The following is a 23,888-nucleotide window of genomic DNA, read 5'->3' as shown; positions in this document are numbered from 1 at the left end:
CCCCAAAAGGGAATAAGCGGTAGAAAAATGGATGGATGGATGTTATTATTTAGGCAATCCCATATAGTAATATTACGATTTTCTTTAACTTTAACACCTTTGTAGCATTTTTAATAATTCTGATAAATACAAAAACAAGTATAAAGTGTATATATGTATGAATAATATTAAAGTAAACATTTTGGACATAATAAAAATGTAAATACAAAATGCTACTACCCTTCCTAGTGTGTATGCTTGACCTACATTAGAACAATGAACCATAAAAGTAAATCTGAATAACAAAAAGTGCCTAAATAAAATTAGATTTTTATTTTATTTTTTAAAATAAAGTGATTGTATCTGCATGTGCATAAAAAACAGCTCCTAAATAAATCGTTCGCTTAAAGTAGGCGTGTCAAACATTTTTTTTTTATTGTGGGCCCCTTTTAACAAAAAGTAATATATGAATATATATGCATATATATAAGAAATTAGTAATATATATTTTTTACATTAGCTGCAAAAAAATATATAAAAATGTTACTTTAAAAACTGGCAGCTCAGTCACCAGAATTTTACAGTAAAAGCAGTGCTTTTTTATTACATGATATAAAAAAAATGGAATACTGTAAATAGAATGGAGTGGAGAATCAACACCAGAGTTTTAGCGGTAAAATTCAAGCAACAGAGCTACCAGTTTTTTTGTTTTTACCGTAAAATCTTGTTTTTAATGTTTTTTTTTGGTTTGTTTCTAATGTTTTAGTGTCTTAATGTATATGGAAAAAAACAGTACGAAAGGTGATTTTACAGTAAAAAAAATAAAAATGTAGAATTACAGTCTACAATTTGTTTATTTGTTTTAAAATCCTAAGGCAAGCGGATATTTAAGTACATTATTTATCTTTTATTTTAACAAAAATATTTTTGGAATATTTTGCAATGAGGTGGCGACTTGTCTAGGGTGTACCCTGCCTGCCTTCCGCCCGACTGTAGCTAAAATAGGCACCCAAAAGGGAATAAGCTGTAGAAAATGGATGGATGGATATATAATACATTAACTATATATTTTTTTACATTAGCTGCGGAAAAACAAATACTTTGAAAGCTGGATTTTACAGTAAAAGCGGTGCTTTTTTTTCTTTTTTTTACATGATATAAAAAAATGTAATACTGTAAATAGAATGGAATGGAGAAACAACACCACAGTTTTAGCGGTAAAATTCAAGCAACGGAGCTACCAGTTATTTTTTTACTTTAAAATCTTGTTTTAATTTTTTTTTTTCATGTTTTAGTGTCTTACTTTATATGGAAAAAAACAGTACCAAAGGTGATTTTACGGTACAAAAAAAAAGTAGAAAACAGTCTACAATTTGATTATTTGTTTTGAAATCCTAAGGCAAGCGGATATTTAAGTACATTATTTATCTTTTATTTTAACAAAAATATTTTTGGAATGCATAATATAATATCTGGAATGAGGTGGCGACTTGTCTAGGGTGTACCCTGCCTTCCGCCCGACTGTAGCTAAAATAGGCACCCAAAAGGGAATAAGCGGTAGGAAATGGATGGATGGATATATAATACATTAACTATATTATTTTTTTACATTAGCTGCGAAAAAAACAACAACTTTGAAAACTGGATTTTACAGTAAAAGCATTGCTTTTTTTTTTTTTTTTTACATGATATAAAAAAATGGAATTCTGTAAATAGAATGGAATGGAGAAACAACACCACAGTTTTAGCGGTAAAATTCAAGCAACAGAGCTACATTTTTTTTTTTTTTTTAATGTTTTAGTGTCTTACTGTTTATGGAAAAAAACAGTAACAATGTTGATTTCACAGTAAAAAAAAAAATTTTTTGAATTACAGTCTACAATTTGATTATTTGTTTTGAAATCGTAAGGCAAGCAGATATTTAAGTACAGTATTTATCTTTTATTTTAACAAAAATATTTTTGGAATACATAATATTATATCTGCGATGAGGTGGCGACTTGTCCAGGGTGTACGCGGCCTTCTGCCCGATTGTAGCTGAGATAGGCACCAGCGACCCCAAAAGGGAATAAGCGGTAGAAAATGAATGGATGGATGGAATTTTAAAAGATGTGCAATTGCAAGCAGTACATGATTTCTAACGTCAAAAAGGGAAAGAACAAATATTTAGTAAGAAAATATTAAACATTTTATTAATGCATATTATTTTCAGGCTTTCGAGGGCCACGCTTGGCCTTCAGGTCTTTAATTTGACACCTGAGACTTAAAGGCCTACTGAAATGAGATTTTCTTATTTAAACGGGGATAGCAGGTCCATTCTATGTGTCATACTTGATCATTTCGCGATATTGCCATATTTTTGCTGAAAGGATTTAGTAGAGAACATCGAGGATAAAGTTCGCAACGTTTGGTCGCTAATAAAAAAGCCTTGCCTGTACCGGAAGTAGCAGACGATGTGCGCGTGACATCACGGGTTGTAGAGCTCCTCACATCTGAACATTGTTTACAATCATGGCCACCAGCAGCGAGAGCGATTCGGACCGAGAAGGTGACGATTTCCCCATCAATTTGAGCGAGGATGAAAGATTTGTGGATGAGGAAAGTGAGAGTGAATGACTAGAAAAAATAAAAACTAGACGGCAGAGCGATTCAGATGTTATTAGACACATTTACTAGGATAATTCTGGAAAATCCCTTATCTGCTTATTGTGTTACTAGTGTTTTAGTGAGATTATATGGTCGTACCTGTACAACCTGAAGGTCGGAGGGGTGTGGTGACCGCCAGTGTCTCCGAGGGAAGCCACGTTTCTCGACGAGGCGAAGGCAGCCGGTCGAGTTGAGATTATTATTTTTTTTCCCTCTAACAGTGGAAGCATCGGAGGAGGCAAGAGAGTCCGCAGCTGCCTCTTTGACAAGCTCTCCGCTCATGTCTACGGTAAGAGCCGACTTATTGCCACCATTTTCTCACCGAAACCTGCCGGTTGACATGTGGTAGGGAACCATGTTGGCTTGACCGCTCTTGTTCCATAGTAAAGCTTCACCGCCATCTTTCGGGAATGTAAACAATGTAACACCGGCCGCAATACACCGCTTCCCACCTACGTCTTTCTTCTTTGACGTCTCCATTATTAATTGAACAAATTGCAAAAAGATGCAGCAACACAGATGTCCAGAATACTGTGTAATTATGCGATGTAAAGAGACGACTTATAGCTGGACCAAAATGTCCTCTACAATGCGTGACGTTAGTAAACTTAATAGTTAACTAAATGTTAATATTTCATCATTGATATATAAACTCTCAGACTGCAGTAGTGGCTTTCAGTAGGTCTTTAAAATATCCGTTCAAAAGACTTTTATTTTTTCCCACCTCCAAAGACATGCACCTGGGGATAAGCTCCTCCCACCTCCAAAGACATGCACCTGGGGATAAGCTCCTCCCACCTCCAAAGACATGCACCTGGGGATAAGCTCCTCCCACCTCCAAAGACATGCACCTGGGGATAAGCTCCTCCCACCTCCAAAGACATGCACCTGGGGATAAGCTCCTCCCACTTCCAAAGACATGCACCTAGGGATAAGCTCCTCCCACTTCCAAAGACATGCACCTGGGGATAAGCTCCTCCCACCTCCAAAGACATGCACCTGGGGATAAGCTCCTCCCACTTCCAAAGACATGCACCTGGGGATAAGCTCCTCCCACTTCCAAAGACATGCACCTGGGGATAAGCTCCTCCCACCTCCAAAGACATGCACCTGGGGATAAGCTCCTCCCACTTCCAAAGACATGCACCTGGGGATAAGCTCCTCCCACTTCCAAAGACATGCACCTGGGGATAAGCTCCTCCCACCTCCAAAGACATGCACCTGGGGATAGGTTGATTGGCAACACTAAAATGGTCCCTAGTGTGTGAATGTTGTCTATCTGTGTTGGCCCTGCCATGAGGTGGCGACTTGTCCAGGGTGTACCCCGCCTTCCGCCCGATTGTAGCTGAGATAGGCGCCCGCGATCCCAAAAGGGAATAAGCGGTAGAAAATGGATGGATGGAAGACTTTTATGTGTTTCTAAAAGTGCAATCCAATGATAGACATGATTCTTTAGAAAAAATGTGTTTTATTGATAAAGTTAGAGTGGTGTGAGAATTGACAAAAAGATGGTGAAAAAAAATTAAACACAAACATTAGAGGGGGGGGGGGGCAAGAGGGGGTCTTCATAGGGAGGGGGAGCAGTGATTTTGTAACATTCAGAATGAGGGGAGGGAAAAAAACAAAAACGTAATTTCTACAACCGAGGAGATAAACCTGGATATTATTTACACAGAAAAAGATTTCTTTATGTACAAAAGCAGAGGGGCTCCTTTTTTTGGGGGGGGGACACCTCCACCCACGGTCTGGACATAGTTCATCAGAGGTGACGCCACGGGCTGCTTGGGACTAGGACCCTGAGGGACACCTAAGACAAAGAGTGACGGAGCCTTGCAGGGGTTTTGGCACAACAAAGGCAGGATTTGAAAGAGTGATGGGGTGGACTACGGAAGACCTTCCTGGAGTGAATACAGTGCTCGGACAAAACGGGTGAAACCTTCAGACCATTTTTCGGTAACGGAGAAGTCCACCGTCCCTGGCTCCGTGCCGCGTCCCCCCTGCCAGACTAGGACTGGCGCGAGAGGTCATTGGAGCATCAGCTGCTTGAGGTTGTCGTGGAGAATCGTGTCCTTCACGTCCCGGAACACCAGCCTGATGTTCTCCGTGTTGATGGCGGTGGTGAAGTGGTGGTAGAGGGGTTTCTGGTTGGCGTCGCGGCGCTTGGCCCGGAAACACTCCACCATGAAGGCCTGCACGTCCGGCAGGCTGTGCTCCGTCCCGGCGTAGTCGGGAAAGTAGTCCTTGAGCGCCACGCTCTTCACCTTCTCCTCCAGCAGGTCCGTCTTGTTGAGGAAGAGGATGATGGAGACGTTGGCGAAGACGCGGTTGTTGACGATGGTCTCGAAGATGTTGAGGGACTCGCACAGGCGGTTGGTCTGCCGGTCCTCCATCAGAACCTGGAGAGCGTTGGGCGACATTTATTTAAAGGCTCGGGTTTACCCGTGGAGGAGATCTTTCAGGACGTACCTGGTCGTACTCGGAGGAGGACACCACGAAGAGGATGGAGGTGACCGAGTCAAAGCACTCGAACCAGCGCCTGCGCTCCGACCGCTGGCCGCCCACGTCCACGATCTTGAAGGGCACGTTCTTGATCTCAAAGTTGTACTCGTGGATGCCCTTGGTGGGCTTTCGCGCCAGCAGGATGTCCTGCTGACTCGGCAGATAGTTCTGGGGTGGAGGACAGAGAGAAGTCCTTAAAGCCGGGGTCGGGAACCTTTTTGGCTGCGAGAGCCAAATGTTTCAAATAGGGGTGGGCAAATTAATGCGTTAATTACGCGTTAACTTATCAATCTATTAACGTCGACAATTGTTTTATCGCACATTTGCGTATGTTGTTTACATGCTTTTATTTTGTTAACGCCTTTTCTTAACAAGAGGGTGTGGAGGGGCTCTTGGTAAAGATGGAACATTTGGCAAAAATACCGGACAATTCTGCAAATTTCATGGCTGGCTTACAGCGTGGTCACTCCGGGATCACTTACGACCGCCGGACAATTCTGAATGTGGATAGATCGGGCCGTTTTGGACTGAATGACGCGTGCTTGCTAGCATGGGAATACTTTGCCGGCTACACCCGGAAGCAGCGGAGTATATGTGTTGTCTGTCTATTTATGAATAATGCAGACCAGGAGTGTTGGCTGAGTTCTTAACGTTTGCTTTCAGAGCGTGCATATCACAAGATACAAGATGTCGTCATGGCGACACAACCTACATGCTTGTCACTCCTGTTGCATGCTGGGTAGGGTAGTTCTTTTTTCCCCTGGCTCATAACATCACAATATAGTACCATGTATATGATGCCTTCAGTTTATCAAAGCACCAAGCAAACAATCGGAAAATTCCCATCATATCAATTCCTAGATATGGTCATAATTATTTTAATAAACACAACATTATTAATATTGCTACTACGGATAATTTGATCAAAAATTCCCTAAAACAGCCCACTACCTATAATATAGGTTTTTTAAACATAAGATCCCTGATTTAAAAAAAAATGTTCCTGCTGTTACCTCAGAAATTGCCGGTTCAGATGTTATGATTGTGGCTAAGAGATTTGTATGTAGATTATATTTATTTTCCATAACAAACAAGATAACTTAAATACCCTGGCAGTGGCAATAAGCTTAAATGTTTGTATTTACATTTTTGGAGTTGATTTTCATAAAATATGCTATTTAACTGCTACTGTTTAACAAGGACTGATTTAAATTGTGTTTGCACAACAAATGTTTTGGCGCTTTTGTTCACGTGGGAGAATATTCCAATAAAGGTGCACTACACACTACTTTTGAATTCATTATTGGGCTTTGCGTATACAATGCAGTTAATCGCGATTAATCGGAGAAATAGTGCGATTAACTTCGATTAAAATTTTTAATCGTTGCCCAGCCCTAGTTGTATGTGATGAATGTGTTGTGTATCATGTATGTGTTGTATGTGATTAATTTGTTGTACGTGTTGTATATCATGTATGTGATGTATGTGTTGTATGCGATGTATGTGTTGTACGTGTTGTATATGATGTATGTGTTGTATATCATGTATATGACGAATGTGTTGTATGTGTTGTATATCATGTATGTGTTGTATGCGATGAATGTGTCGTACGTGTTGTATATGATGAATGTGTTGTATGTGTTGTACGTGTTGTATATCATGTATGTGTTGTATATGATGAATGTGTTGTATATGATGAATATCATGTATGTGTTGTATATCATGTATGTGTTGTATGCGATGAATGTGTTGCATGTGTTGTACGTGTTGTATATCATGTATGATGAATGTGTTGTACGTGTTGTATATCATGTATGTGTTGTATGTGTTGTATATGATGTATGTGTTGTATATGATGCATGTGTTGTACGTGTTGTATATCATGTGTTGTATGCGATTAATGTGTTGTATGTGTTGTATGTGATGAATGTGTTGTACGTGTTGTATATCATGTATGTGTTGTATGCGATGAATGTGTTGTATGTGTTGTATATGATGTATGTGATGTATGATGAATGTGTTGTATATCATGTATGTGTTGTATGCGATGAATGTGTTGTATGTGTTGTATATCATGTATGTGTTGTATGCGATGAATGTGTTGTATGTGTTGTATATGATGTATGTGTTGTATATAATGTATGTGTTGTACGTGTTGTATATCATGTATGTGTTGTATGTCATGTATGTGTTGTATGTGTTGTATGTGATGAATGTGTTGTATATCATGTATGTGTTGTATGCGATGTATGTGTTGTATATGATGTATGTGTTGTATGCGATGAATGTGTTGTATATGATGTATGTGTTGTATGCGATGAATGTGTTGTATGTGTTGTATATCATGTATGTGTTGTATGCGATGTATGTGTTGTATATGATGTATGTGTTGTATGCGATGAATGTGTTGTATGTGTTGTATATCATGTATGTGTTGTATGCGATGTATGTGTTGTATATGATGTATGTGTTGTATGCGATGAATGTGTTGTATGTGTTGTATATCATGTATGTGTTGTATGCGATGAATGTGTTGTATATCATGTATGTGTTGTATGCGATGAATGTGTTGTATGTGTTTTATATCATGTATGTGTTGTATGCGATGAATGTGTTGTATGTGTTGTATATCATGTATGTGTTGTATGCGATGTATGTGTTGTATATGATGTATGTGTTGTATGCGATGAATGTGTTGTATGTGTTGTATATCATGTATGTGTTGTATGCGATGAATGTGTTGTATATCATGTATGTGTTGTATGCGATGAATGTGTTGTATGTGTTTTATATCATGTATGTGTTGTATGCGATGAATGTGTTGTATGTGTTGTATATCATGTATGTGTTGTATGCGATGAATGTGTTGTATGTGTTGTATATGATGTATGTGTTGTACGTGTTGTATATCATGTATGTGTTGTATGTGTTGTATGTGATGAATATGTTGTATATCATGTATGTGTTGTATGCGATTAATGTGTTGTATGTGATGAATGTGTTGTACGTGTTGTATATGATGCATGTGTTGTATGCGATGAATGTGTTGTATATGATGTATGTGATGTATGATGAATGTGTTGTATGTGATGAATGTGTTGTACGTGTTGTATGTGATGTATGATGAATGTGTTGTATGTGATGTATATCATGTATGTGTTGTAGGCGATGAATGTGTTGTATATCATGTATGTGTTGTATGCGATGAATGTGTTGTATGTGTTGTACGTGTTGTATGCGATGAATGTGTTGTATGTGTTGTATATGATGTATGTGTTGTACGTGTTGTATGTGATGTATGATGAATGTGTTGTATGTGATGAATGTGTTATGTGATGTATGATGAATGTGTTGTATGTGTTGTATACGATGTATGTGTTGTATGTGTTGTACGTGTTGTATATCATGTATGTGTTGTATGCGATGAATGTGTTGTATGTGTTGTATATGATGTATGTGTTGTACGTGTTGTATGTGATGTATGATGAATGTGTTGTATGTGATGAATGTGTTGTATATGATGTATGTGATGTATGATGAATGTGTTGTATGTGATGAATGAGTTGTATGTGTTGTATATGATGTATGTGATGTATGATGAATGTGTTGTATGTGATGAATGTGTTGTACGTGTTGTATATCATGTATGTGTTGTATGCGATGAATGTGTTGTATATGATGTATGTGTTGTATATCATGTATGTGTTGTACGTGTTGTATATCATGTATGTGTTGTATGCGATGAATGTGTTGTATGTGATGAATGTGTTGTACGTGTTGTATGCGATGAATGTGTTGTATGTGATGTATGTGTTGTACGTGTTGTATATCATGTATGTGTTGTATGTGATGAATGTGTTGTATATCATGTATGTGTTGTATGCGATGAATGTGTTGTATGTGTTGTATGTGATGAATGTGTTGTATATCATGTATGTGTTGTATGCGATGAATGTGTTGTACGTGTTGTATGCGATGAATGTGTTGCATGTGATGAATGTGTTGTATGTGTTGTATATCATGTATGTGTTGTATGCGATTAATGTGTTGTATGTGATGAATGTGTTGTACGTGTTGTATATCATGTATGTGTTGTATGCGATTAATGTGTTGTATGTGATGAATGTGTTGTACGTGTTGTATATCATGTATGTGTTGTATGCGATGAATGTGTTGTATATGATGTATGTGATGTATGATGAATGTGTTGTATGTGATGAATGTGTTGTACGTGTTGTATGTGATGTATGATGAATGTGTTGTATGTGATGTATATCATGTATGTGTTGTAGGCGATGAATGTGTTGTATATCATGTATGTGTTGTATGCGATGAATGTGTTGTATGTGTTGTACGTGTTGTATGCGATGAATGTGTTGTATGTGTTGTATATGATGTATGTGTTGTACGTGTTGTATGTGATGTATGATGAATGTGTTGTATGTGATGAATGTGTTATGTGATGTATGATGAATGTGTTGTACGTGTTGTATGTGATCTATGATGAATGTGTTGTATGTGATGAATGTGTTGTATATGATGTATGTGATGTATGATGAATGTGTTGTATGTGATGAATGAGTTGTATGTGTTGTATATGATGTATGTGATGTATGATGAATGTGTTGTATGTGATGAATGTGTTGTACGTGTTGTATATCATGTATGTGTTGTATGCGATGAATGTGTTGTATATGATGTATGTGTTGTATATCATGTATGCGTTGTACGTGTTGTATATCATGTATGTGTTGTATGCGATGAATGTGGTGTATGTGATGAATGTGTTGTACGTGTTGTATGCGATGAATGTGTTGTATGTGATGTATGTGTTGTACGTGTTGTATATCATGTATGTGTTGTATGTGATGAATGTGTTGTATATCATGTATGTGTTGTATGCGATGAATGTGTTGTATGTGTTGTATGTGATGAATGTGTTGTATATCATGTATGTGTTGTATGCGATGAATGTGTTGTACGTGTTGTATGCGATGAATGTGTTGCATGTGATGAATGTGTTGTATGTGTTGTATATCATGTATGTGTTGTATGCGATTGTGTTGTATGTGATGAATGTGTTGTACGTGTTGTATATCATGTATGTGTTGTATGCGATGAATGTGTTGTATGTGTTGTATATGATGTATGTGATGTATGATGAATGTGTTGTACGTGATGAATGTGTTGTATGTGTTGTATATGATGTATGTGATGTATGATGAATGTGTTGTATGTGATGAATGTGTTGTATGTGATGTATGATGAATGTGTTGTATGTGATGAATGAGTTGTATGTGTTGTATATGATGTATGTGATGTATGATGAATGTGTTGTATGTGATGAATGTGTTGTACGTGTTGTATATCATGTATGTGTTGTATGCGATGAATGTGTTGTATATGATGTATGTGTTGTATATCATGTATGTGTTGTACGTGTTGTATATCATGTATGTGTTGTATGCGATGAATGTGTTGTATATCATGTATGTGTTGTATGCGATGAATGTGTTGTATGTGATGAATGTGTTGTACGTGTTGTATATCATGTATGTGTTGTATGCGATGAATGTGTTGTATGTGATGTATGTGTTGTACGTGTTGTATATCATGTATGTGTTGTATGTGATGAATGTGTTGTATATCATGTATGTGTTGTATGCGATGAATGTGTTGTATGTGATGAATGTGTTGTATATCATGTATGTGTTGTATGCGATGAATGTGTTGTACGTGTTGTATGCGATGAATGTGTTGCATGTGATGAATGTGTTGTATGTGTTGTATATCATGTATGTGTTGTATGCGATTAATGTGTTGTATGTGATGAATGTGTTGTATGTGTTGTATATCATGTATGTGTTGTATGCGATTGTGTTGTATGTGATGAATGTGTTGTACGTGTTGTATATCATGTATGTGTTGTATGCGATGAATGTGTTGTACGTGTTGTATATGATGTATGTGTTGTATGATGAATGTGTTGTACGTGATGAATGTGTTGTATGTGATGAATGTGTTGTATATCATGTATGTGTTGTATGCGATGAATGTGTTGTACGTGTTGTATGCGATGAATGTGTTGCATGTGATGAATGTGTTGTATGTGTTGTATATCATGTATGTGTTGTATGCGATTAATGTGTTGTATGTGATGAATGTGTTGTATGTGTTGTATATCATGTATGTGTTGTATGCGATTGTGTTGTATGTGATGAATGTGTTGTACGTGTTGTATATCATGTATGTGTTGTATGCGATGAATGTGTTGTACGTGTTGTATATGATGTATGTGTTGTATGATGAATGTGTTGTACGTGATGAATGTGTTGTATGTGTTGTATATGATGTATGTGATGTATGATGAATGTGTTGTATGTGATGTATGTGTTGTATGTGGTGTATATCATGTATGTGTTGTATGCGATGAATGTGTTGTATATGATGTATGTGATGTATGATGAATGTGTTGTATGTGATGTATGTGTTGTATGTGGTGTATGTGGTGTATATCATGTATGTGTTGTATGCGATGAATGTGTTGTATATGATGTATGTGATGTATGATGAATGTGTTGTATGTGATGTATGTGTTGTATATGATGTATGTGTTGTATATGATGTATGTGTTGTATGTAATGTATGTCGTCCATCACATAGGACATGACTAGTAACATTGTGTATGTAAAAAAAAAAAAAGTGTTTAAATCGGGCCGACAGCGGAGCAGAACCCCATACAAGTGGAGCAAAAGTTAAAAAATAATAAAAAATACTTACCGGCTCGCCAAGCTTATCCAGATTATCCAAGAAATACTTCACCGACTCTCCCTGTGACAGGACACACAAGCAGGTGACACATTAGCTGCTGAGGTTACTTTGTGCTGCACATTTGGACCCAAAAGTGTGCTGTTGGAACACTTTTTCTCCGAGTACCACCTCGGAAAAAACCTGGCTCTCCAAGTACATTGAAATACAGCATCGTAACAGGCCTAAGTATTCATTAAAAACGAGGCAGAGGTTTTATTTAATATTTTTGGCCACTGTGTGAACAGTAACACTGTGTTCAAATATACTAAAATGAAACATGGCACATTAATCAAATAGCAATTTAGGAGTTCACGCTTTGGCAACCCAAAATGTTGAAAGAGCCATATTGAACCAAAAATACAAACAAAAAATGTCTGGAGCCGCAAAAACGTAAAGTCGTATATAAGTATTATAATGAAGGCAACACATGATGTAAGTGTCTATTGGTCTACTATCAAAATTACTTTAAAAGTCTTATGTAAGTGTTATAATGAAGGCAACACATGATGTAAGTGTCTATATTAGTCTGCTATCAAAATGACTATAAAAGTCTTATATAAGTGTTACATTGAAGGCAACACATGAAGTGTCTGTTAGCCTACTATCAAAATGACTATGTGTTGCAGGCTGATGCAAATTTTTATTGACAGAAATTTTTAAATGTAATATTTATTTTACACATTGTTTACAACAGTGGAAAACATCACTAAAACGTTAGTTTCTCAGAGGGTGAGACAACTCCTGGAAATGAGTGTCTTAGAATATGGCAAAATGTATAGATATGTGTGTCCAAGCAGGCTGTCTTCTAATGGCGTAATCTTTGCAAGCTGGGTAATGTTTGCTGTGGTCTGGAACAACATGACATAAACAACTATGAGAAATGCAGCCAATATTACATACAGATAATGTGTCATGAGACATGCAGATATGAACATAAGTAAAGGAAATTAAAAAAGTTCAAATATACCTACAAATGAGGCATGATGATGCAATATGTACATATAGCTAGCCTAAATAGCATGTTCAATCAATCAATCAATGTTTATTTATATAGCCCCAAATCACAAATGTCTCAAAGGACTGCACAAATCATTACGACTACAACATCCTCGGAAGAACCCACAAAAGGGCAAGGAAAACTCACACCCAGTGGGCAGGGAGAATTCACATTCAGTGGGACGCCAGCGACAATGCTGACTATGAGAAACCTTGGAGAGGACCTCAGATGTGGGCAACCCCCCCCCTCTAGGGGACCGAAAGCAATGGATGTCGAGCGGGTCTAACATGATACTGTGAAAGTTCAATCCATAGTGGCTCCAAGACAGCAGTGAGAGTCCCGTCCACAGGAAACCATCTCAAACGGATCAGCAGCGTAGAGATGTCCCCAACCGATACAGGCGAGCGGTCCATCCTGGGTCCCAACGAGCGGTCCATCCTGGGTCTCGACTCTGGACAGTCAGTACTTCATCCATGGTCATCGGACCGGACCCCCTCCACAAGGGAGGGGGGGACATAGGAGAAAGAAAAGAAGCGGCAGATCAACTGGTCTAAAAAGGAGGTCTATTTAAAGGCTAGAGTATACAGATGAGTTTTAAGATGAGACTTAGCATGGATTAGTTAGCAGTGACCAAATATGCCTGATTAGCACTCCACACTTCAACAAACTTCACCTTTGTGCATTCGCGCACGGTATAAAACATTTTGTGGACAAAACGAGACAAAGAAAGAATAAAACACATCTTTCTGTGGCAGCGTCGGAGAAACGTGTACATGTAAACAAACTACGGAGAGTTCAAGGACCGCTGATATTAGTAGGACAAAACAGCACTCGCCAAATCCTCTCATCAGTGAAGCATGTTTCATATAAACGGTGGAATTTCTAACAATTAGGACGTTTTGTGTCATGTTTGTCCTCCTACAGAAACCATATTAAAATATATTTTTTCCATCTTTTTCCATTTTCAGACATTTTTAAATAAAAGCTCCAGGGAGCCACCAGGGCGGTTATAGCATGTTAGCATCGATTAGCTGGCAGTGACCAAATATGCCTGATTAACACTCCACACAAGTCTTTAACATCAACAAAGCGCACCTTTGTGCATTCACGCACAGTATAAAATGTTTGGTGGACAAAACGAGACAGAGTAAGAGTGGCATAAAACATCTTTCTGTGGCAGCGTCGGAGAAACTTGTACATATAAAACAAACTACGGTGAGTTCAAGGACCGCCAATATTAGTAGGACAAAACGGCACTCGCCAAATCCTCGAATCAGTGAAGCATGTTTAATAAACGGTGGAATTTCTAACAATTAGTACGGTTTGTGTCACGTTTGTCCTCCTACAGAAACCATTTAAAAAATAAATTTTTTTACCCCATCTTTTTCCATTTTTACACATTTTTTTTAAAACAAAGCTCCAGGGCAGTAAATAGCATGGATTAGATGGCAGTGACAAAATATGCCTGATTAGCACTCCACACATCAACAAAGTTCACCTTTGTGCATTCACACACAGTATAAAACGTTTGGTGGACAGAACGAGACAGAAGGAGTGGCATAAAACACGTCTTTCTGTGGCAGCGTCGGAGAAACTTGTACATATAAAACAAACTACGGTGAGTTCAAGGACCGGCAATATTAGTAGGACGAAACGGCGCTCGCCAAATCCTCAGTGAGATTTCTAACAATTACGACATTTTGTGTCATGTTTGTCCTCCTACAGAAACCACATTAAAAATATATTTTTTTACTCCATCTTTTTCCATTTTCACACATTTAAAAAAAAAAAAAAGCTCCAGGGAGCCACCAGGGCGGTTATAGCATGTTAGCATGGATTAGCTGGCAGTGACCAAATATGCCTGATTAACACTCCACACAAGTCTATAACATCAACAAAGCGCACCTTTGTGCATTCACGCACAGTATAAAGTGTTTGGTGGACAAAACGAGACAGAAGGAGTGGCATAAAACACGTCACGTCGGAGAAACTTGTACATATAAAACAAACTACGGTGAGTTCAAGGACCGCCAATATTAGAAGGACAAAACGGCGCTCGCCAAATCCTCAGTGAGATTTCTAACAATCACGACGTTTTGTGTCATGTTTGTCCTACTACAGAAACCACATTAAAAATATATTTTTTTACCCCATCTTTTTCCATTTTCAGACATTTTTAAATAAAAGCTCCAGGGAGCCACCAGGGCGGTTATAGCATGTTAGCATGGATTAGCTGGCAGTGACCAAATATGCCTGATTAGCACTCCACACAAGTTTATAACATCAACAAAGCGTACCTTTGTGCATTCACGCACAGTATAAAGTGTTTGGTGGACAGAACGAGACAGAAGGAGTGGCATAAAACACGTCTTTCTGTGGCAGCGTCGGAGAAACTTGTACATATAAAACAAACTACGGTGAGTTCAAGGACGCCCAATATTAGTAGGACGAAACGGCGCTCACCAAATCCTCAGTGAGATTTCTACCGATTAGGACGTTTTGTGTCATGTTTGTCCTCCTACAGAAACCACATTAAAAATAAAAAAAATTTACCCCATCTTTTTACATTTTCAGACATTTAAAAAAAAAAAAAGCTCCAGGGAGCCACCAGGGCGGTTAATAGCATGTTAGCATGGATTAGCTGGCAGTGACCAAATATGCCTGATTAACACTCCACACAAGTCTATGACATCAACAAAGCGCACCTTTGTGCATTCACGCACAGTATAAAATGTTTGGTGGACAAAACAAGACAGAAGGAGTGGCATAAAACACGTCTTTCTGTGGCAGCGTCGGAGAAACTTGTACATATAAAACAAACTACGGTGAGTTCAAGGACCGCCAATATTAGTAGGACGAAACGGCGCTCGCCAAACCCTCAGTGAGATTTCTAACAATTAGGACGTTTTGTGTCATTTTTGTCCTCTTACAGAAACCACATTAAAAATATATTTTTTTTACCCCATCTTTTTCCATTTTCACACATTTAAAAAAAAAAAAAAGCTCCAGGGAGCTACCAGGGCGGTTAATAGCATGTTAGCATCTATTAGCTGGCAGTGACCAAATATGTCTGATTAGCACTCCACACAAGTCTATAACATCAACAAAGCGCACCTTTGTGCATTCACGCACAGTATAAAGTGTTTGGTGGACAAAACGAGACAGAAGGAGTGGAATAAAACACGTCTTTCTGTGGCAGCGTCGGAGAAACTTGTACATATAAAACAAACTACGGTGAGTTCAAGGACCACCAATATTAGTAGGACGAAACGGCGCTCGCCAAATCCTCAGTGAGATTTCTAACAATTAGGACGTTTTGTGTCATGTTTGTCCTCCTACAGAAACCACATTAAAAATATATTTTTTTACCCCATCTTTTTCCATTTTCACACATTTAAAAAAAAAAGAAAAAGCTCCAGGGAGCCACCAGGGCGGTTATAGCATGTTAGCATGGATTAGCTGGCAGTGACCAAATATGCTTGATTAGCACTCCACACAAGTTTATAACATCAACAAAGCGCACCTTTGTGCATTCACGCACAGTATAAAGTGTTTGGTGCACAAAACGAGACAGAAGGAGTGGCATAAAACACGTCTTTCTGTGGCAGCGTCGGAGAAACTTGTACATATAAAACAAACTACGGTGAGTTCAAAGTCCGCCAATATTAGTAGGACGAAACGGCGCTCGCCAAATCCTCACTGAGATTTCTAACAATTACGACGTTTTGTGTCATGTTTGTCCTCCTACAGAAACCACATTAAAAATATATTTTTTTACCCCATCTTTTTACATTTTCAGACATTTTTAAATAAAAGCTCCAGGGAGCCACCAGGGCGGTTATAGCATGTTAGCATCGATTAGCTGGCAGTGACCAAATATGTCTGATTAGCACTCCACACAAGTCTTTAACATCAACAAAGCGCACCTTTGTGCATTCACGCACAGTATAAAGTGTTTGGTGGACAAAACGAGACAGAAGGAGTGGCATAAGTCACGTCGGAGAAACTTGTACATATAAAACAAACTACGGTGAGTTCAAGGACGGCCAATATTAGTAGGACGAAACGGCGCTCGCCAAATCCTCAGTGAGATTTCTAACGATTAGGACGTTTTGTGTCATGTTTGTCCTCCTACAGAAACCACATTAAAAATAAAAAAATTTTACCCCATCTTTTTACATTTTCAGACATTTAAAAAAAAAAAAGCTCCAGGGAGCCACCAGGGCGGTTAATAGCATGATAGGATCGATTAGCTGGCAGTGACCAAATATGTCTGATTAGCACTCCACACAAGTCTTTAACATCAACAAAGCGCACCTTTGTGCATTCACGCACAGTATAAAGTGTTTGGTGGACAAAACGAGACAGAAGGAGTGGCATAAAACACGTCTTTCTGTGGCAGCGTCGGAGAAACTTGTACATATAAAACAAACTACGGTGAGTTCATGGACCGCCAATATTAGGACGAAACGGCGCTCGCCAAATCCTCAGTGAGATTTCTAACAATTAAGACGTTTTGTGTCATGTTTGTCCTACTCCAGAAACCATATTAAAAATATATTTTTTTACCCCATCTTTTTCCATTTTCACACATTTGAAAAAAAAAAAAGCTCCAGGGAGCCACCAGGGCGGTTATAGCATGTTAGCATGGATTAGCTGGCAGTGACCAAATATGCCTGATTAACACTCCACACAAGTCTATAACATCAACAAAGCGTACCTTTGTGCATTCACGCACAGTATAAAGTGTTTGGTGGACAGAACGAGACAGAAGGAGTGGCATAAAACACGTCTTTCTGTGGCAGCGTCGGAGAAACTTGTACATATAAAACAAACTACGGTGAGTTCAAGGACGCCCAATATTAGTAGGACGAAACGGCGCTCACCAAATCCTCAGTGAGATTTCTACCGATTAGGACGTTTTGTGTCATGTTTGTCCTCCTACAGAAACCACATTAAAAATAAAAAAAATTTACCCCATCTTTTTACATTTTCAGACATTTAAAAAAAAAAAAAGCTCCAGGGAGCCACCAGGGCGGTTAATAGCATGTTAGCATGGATTAGCTGGCAGTGACCAAATATGCCTGATTAACACTCCACACAAGTCTATGACATCAACAAAGCGCACCTTTGTGCATTCACGCACAGTATAAAATGTTTGGTGGACAAAACAAGACAGAAGGAGTGGCATAAAACACGTCTTTCTGTGGCAGCGTCGGAGAAACTTGTACATATAAAACAAACTACGGTGAGTTCAAGGACCGCCAATATTAGTAGGACGAAACGGCGCTCGCCAAACCCTCAGTGAGATTTCTAACAATTAGGACGTTTTGTGTCATTTTTGTCCTCTTACAGAAACCACATTAAAAATATATTTTTTTTACCCCATCTTTTTCCATTTTCACACATTTAAAAAAAAAAAAAAAGCTCCAGGGAGCTACCAGGGCGGTTAATAGCATGTTAGCATCTATTAGCTGGCAGTGACCAAATATGTCTGATTAGCACTCCACACAAGTCTATAACATCAACAAAGCGCACCTTTGTGCATTCACGCACAGTATAAAGTGTTTGGTGGACAAAACGAGACAGAAGGAGTGGAATAAAACACGTCTTTCTGTGGCAGCGTCGGAGAAACTTGTACGTATAAAACAAACTACGGTGAGTTCAAGGACCACCAATATTAGTAGGACGAAACGGCGCTCGCCAAATCCTCAGTGAGATTTCTAACAATTAGGACGTTTTGTGTCATGTTTGTCCTCCTACAGAAACCACATTAAAAATATATTTTTTTACCCCATCTTTTTCCATTTTCACACATTTAAAAAAAAAAGAAAAAGCTCCAGGGAGCCACCAGGGCGGTTATAGCATGTTAGCATGGATTAGCTGGCAGTGACCAAATATGCTTGATTAGCACTCCACACAAGTTTATAACATCAACAAAGCGCACCTTTGTGCATTCACGCACAGTATAAAGTGTTTGGTGCACAAAACGAGACAGAAGGAGTGGCATAAAACACGTCTTTCTGTGGCAGCGTCGGAGAAACTTGTACATATAAAACAAACTACGGTGAGTTCAAAGTCCGCCAATATTAGTAGGACGAAACGGCGCTCGCCAAATCCTCACTGAGATTTCTAACAATTACGACGTTTTGTGTCATGTTTGTCCTCCTACAGAAACCACATTAAAAATATATTTTTTTACCCCATCTTTTTACATTTTCAGACATTTTTAAATAAAAGCTCCAGGGAGCCACCAGGGCGGTTATAGCATGTTAGCATCGATTAGCTGGCAGTGACCAAATATGTCTGATTAGCACTCCACACAAGTCTTTAACATCAACAAAGCGCACCTTTGTGCATTCACGCACAGTATAAAGTGTTTGGTGGACAAAACGAGACAGAAGGAGTGGCATAAGTCACGTCGGAGAAACTTGTACATATAAAACAAACTACGGTGAGTTCAAGGACGGCCAATATTAGTAGGACGAAACGGCGCTCGCCAAATCCTCAGTGAGATTTCTAACGATTAGGACGTTTTGTGTCATGTTTGTCCTCCTACAGAAACCACATTAAAAATAAAAAAATGTTACCCCATCTTTTTACATTTTCAGACATTTAAAAAAAAAAAAGCTCCAGGGAGCCACCAGGGCGGTTAATAGCATGATAGGATCGATTAGCTGGCAGTGACCAAATATGTCTGATTAGCACTCCACACAAGTCTTTAACATCAACAAAGCGCACCTTTGTGCATTCACGCACAGTATAAAGTGTTTGGTGGACAAAACGAGACAGAAGGAGTGGCATAAAACACGTCTTTCTGTGGCAGCGTCGGAGAAACTTGTACATATAAAACAAACTACGGTGAGTTCATGGACCGCCAATATTAGGACGAAACGGCGCTCGCCAAATCCTCAGTGAGATTTCTAACAATTAAGACGTTTTGTGTCATGTTTGTCCTACTCCAGAAACCATATTAAAAATATATTTTTTTACCCCATCTTTTTCCATTTTCACACATTTGAAAAAAAAAAAAGCTCCAGGGAGCCACCAGGGCGGTTATAGCATGTTAGCATGGATTAGCTGGCAGTGACCAAATATGCCTGATTAACACTCCACACAAGTCTATAACATCAACAAAGCGCACCTTTGTGCATTCACGCACAGTATAAAGTGTTTGGTGGACAGAAGGAGTGGCATAAAACACGTCTTTCTGTGGCAGCGTGGGAGAAACTTGTACATATAAAACAAACTACGGTGAGTTCAAGGACCGCCAATATTAGTAGGACGAAATCCTCAGTGAGATTTCTAACAATTACGACGTTTTTGTCATGTTTGTCCTCCTACAGAAACCATATTAAAAATATATTTTTTACCCCATTTTTTTCCATTTTCAGACATTTAAAAAAAAAAAAGCTCCAAGGAGCCACCAGGGCGGTTAATAGCATGTTAGCATGGATTAGCTGGCAGTGACCAAATATGCCTGATTAACACTCCACACAAGTCTATAACATCAACAAAGTGCACCTTTGTGCATTCACGCACAGTATAAAGTGTTTGGTGGACAAAACGAAACAGAAGGAGTGGCATAAAACACGTCACGTCGGAGAAACTTGTACATATAAAACAAACTACGCTGAGTTCAAGGACAGGCAATATTAGTAGGACGAAACGGCGCTTGCCAAATCCTCAGTGAGATTTCTAACAATTAGGACGTTTTGTGTCATGTTTGTCCTCCTACAGAAACCACATTAAAAATATATATTTTTTTACCCCATCTTTTTCCATTTTCAGACATTTTTAAATAAAAGCTCCAGGGAGCCACCAGGGCGGTTAATAGCATGTTAGCATGGATTAGCTGGCAGTGACCAAATATGTCTGATTAGCACTCCACACAAGTCTATAACATCAACAAAGCGCACCTTTGTGCATTCACGCACAGTATAAAATGTTTGGTGGACAAAACGAGACAAAGTAAGAGTGGCATAAAACACATCTTTCTGTGGCAGCGTCGGAGAAACTTGTACATATAAAACAAACTACGGTGAGTTCAAGGACCGCCAATATTAGTAGGACGAAACGGCGCTCGCCAAATCCTCAGTGAGATTTCTAACAATTACGACGTTTTGTGTCATGTTTGTCCTCCTACAGAAACCACATTAAAAATATATATTTTTTTACACCATCTTTTTCCATTTTCACACATTTAAAAAAAAAAAAAAGCTCCAGGGAGCCACCAGGGCGGTTTATAGCTGGCAGTGACCAAATATGCCTGATTAGCACTCCACACAAGTCTATAACATCAACAAAGCGCACCTTTGTGCATTCACGCACAGTATAAAATGTTTGGTGGACAAAACGAGACAAAGTAAGAGTGGCATAAAACACATCTTTCTGTGGCAGCGTCGGAGAAACTTGTACATATAAAACAAACTACGGTGAGTTCAAGGACCGCCAATATTAGTAGGACGAAACGGCGCTCGCCAAATCCTCAGTGAGATTTCTAACAATTACGACGTTTTGTGTCATGTTTGTCCTCCTACAGAAACCACATTAAAAATATATATTTTTTTACACCATCTTTTTCCATTTTCACACATTTAAAAAAAAAAAAAAGCTCCAGGGAGCCACCAGGGCGGTTTATAGCTGGCAGTGACCAAATATGCCTGATTAGCACTCCACACAAGTCTATAACATCAACAAAGCGCACCTTTGTGCATTCACGCACAGTATAAAGTGTTTGGTGGACAAAACGAGTGGCATAAAACACGTCTTTCTGTGGCAGCGTCGGAGAAACTTGTACATATAAAACAAACTACGGTGAGTTCAAGGACCGCCAAAGCCTCTCATCAGAGAAACATGTTTAATATAAAAATTAGGACGTTTTGTGTCACGTTTGTCCTCCAGAAACCATATTAAAAATATATTTTTTACCCCAACTTTTTCCATTTCCACACATTTAAAAAAAAAAAAAAGCTCCAGGGAGCTTCCAGGGCGGTTCGTCGCTCGCCAAATCCTCAGTGAGATTTCTAACAATTACGACGTTTTGTGTCACGTTTGTCCTCCTACAGAAACCACATTAAAAATATATATTTTTTACCCCATCTTTTTCCATATTTGGACATTTAAAAAAAAAAAAAAGCTCCAGGGAGCCACCAGGGTGGAACACGTACCGCAGTTTGAGAATCACTATTCTAGAAGGTTCTGACACTGCTCAGGGGAAATTAGTGCAAGCCCTGACACGAGGCTGCCAAGACTTACATGCATTCCTTTATCTGTGTGTGTGTGTGTGTGTGTGTGTGTGTGTGTGTGCGTGCAGATTTTCACTTATCGTCATTCCCTGTGAATTACAGTTTTTTTTTTTTTTTACAACGGTGAGGCAAACTTTTACGATGCACCCAGGCAGGAAATAGACTTAGTCTACGCTGCTTTGTGTCCACTTGGAACCAACAAGGCGCTTTCTCGAAAAGCCCAACAATGGCCATTCCGGTGGTGAACACGTGTGTTGCTGCCATGCATGCTAAACACTTCCTATCCTGCAAGCGCCTTTCAAAAAAAAAAAAAACCCCAACAACCCTCAGACGGGCCTGAATAACCAGTATGCGGCGGTGTGGCCGGGCGGGAGTGCGTCAAACACAAACCGCTTGATTCTGTGAGTGGTTACAAATGAACAATTGGTTGGACGTGGGTGGTTAGATAAGAAAAGAAGAAGCGAGAAGAGCGAAAGTGAAACCAGCACGTCGCACGTAGCGTGTGACCTTTGGCGTGTGACAAGTGCAAACTCGTGTTTGTCATGCAAACTGACGGCCACTTGGGATGCAAAAGACAAGCAGAGGCGTTCAACCGGTTCGCTAACCTGCTGAGCTGGGATGTGACGGTCAGGCCGACGAGGAGGCTGTGGTGTGCACTACAGATGCGCGGATAGGCAATTGTATCATCCGCATCCGCATCACCTAAGTCGTCATCCACCCGAACCAACATTTTATCAGGACCGTACCCGCCCGCCAACCGCCCTTGTCCGCCTTTACCACTCACAGAGCTATTTAAACCCGTTTCACAGCGTAATGAAGACAATTGGAGCCGCTAACGTTCTCGCGACTAACCAATAGCGTTCATCCTGATGACAAGAATATGGGCGTGCTGTGAAGCCGTTACCTTAAACACCTTCAACGACATGTACACACCGATTGTTGGTCCGGCAACATGTTGTGTGCGGCTTTCGCAAATCACACGTACAAGATTGAAAGGCATACTGGGTGATACAGAGTACACTGACGGTTGTGATATAAACAACTTTAACACTTACTAATATGCACCACGCTGTGAAGCCACACAATACAAGATTGACAAACACATTTCGGGAGAACATCCTCACAGTAACGCAACATAAACGCAACACAACAAATACCCAAAATCCGTTGTATCCGTGACACGACCTGAATATATTTTACACCCACGCGACCCCAACTCTGCCCACCTTACGACGCACGGGGGGGCAGGCAAAAGTCCCCTGTTGCAACGACAGAGATGGCAAAAATGTGTGGATATCCTGCTACACTCAAAGCAGATGCATTCCCAACGATAAAGTCAACTAAATCACAAAGGTTGTTGATGTTATTGACTTATGTGCTAATCAGAAATTTTTGGTCGCGGCATGACTGCCAGCTAATCGATGCCGTTTGGTTTTTACCGGCGATGCAACGACAGAGATGGCAAAAATGTCTGGATATCCTGCTACACTCAAAGCAGATGCATTCCCAACAATAAAGTCAACTAAATCACAAAGGTAGTTGGTGTTATCGACTTATGTGCTAATCAGACATATTTGGTCGCGGCATGACTGCCAGCTAATCGATGCTAACATGCTATTTAGGCTACCTGTATGTACATTTGAAACTGTGTTGCGTTTATGTTGTGTTACTGTGAGGATGTTCTCCCGAAATGTGTTTGTCGTTCTTAA

General features: G+C 39.3%; 1 protein-coding gene across 1 annotated transcript in view; it reads right to left on the bottom strand.

Annotated features, from left to right (window-relative positions):
- Window positions 1-4,076: 4,076 nt before the first annotated feature.
- LOC133557321 (guanine nucleotide-binding protein subunit alpha-13) overlaps window positions 4,077-23,888 on the bottom strand; it is a 59,709-nt gene continuing 39,897 nt past the window's right edge. Inside the window, exons 3-5 of the mRNA XM_061907698.1 lie at window positions 11,905-11,955; window positions 5,092-5,292; window positions 4,077-5,021 (exon numbers count right to left, since the gene is read on the bottom strand). Coding sequence (XP_061763682.1) covers window positions 4,650-5,021; window positions 5,092-5,292; window positions 11,905-11,955 — 624 coding nt within the window. The 3' untranslated portion in view covers window positions 4,077-4,649. The remainder of the gene's footprint in view (window positions 5,022-5,091; window positions 5,293-11,904; window positions 11,956-23,888) is intronic.

This window comes from Nerophis ophidion, linkage group LG08, assembly GCF_033978795.1.
Source record: "Nerophis ophidion isolate RoL-2023_Sa linkage group LG08, RoL_Noph_v1.0, whole genome shotgun sequence".
Taxonomy (NCBI): Eukaryota; Metazoa; Chordata; class Actinopteri; order Syngnathiformes; family Syngnathidae; genus Nerophis; species Nerophis ophidion.
This window is presented reverse-complemented; position numbering and strand designations above follow the sequence as displayed.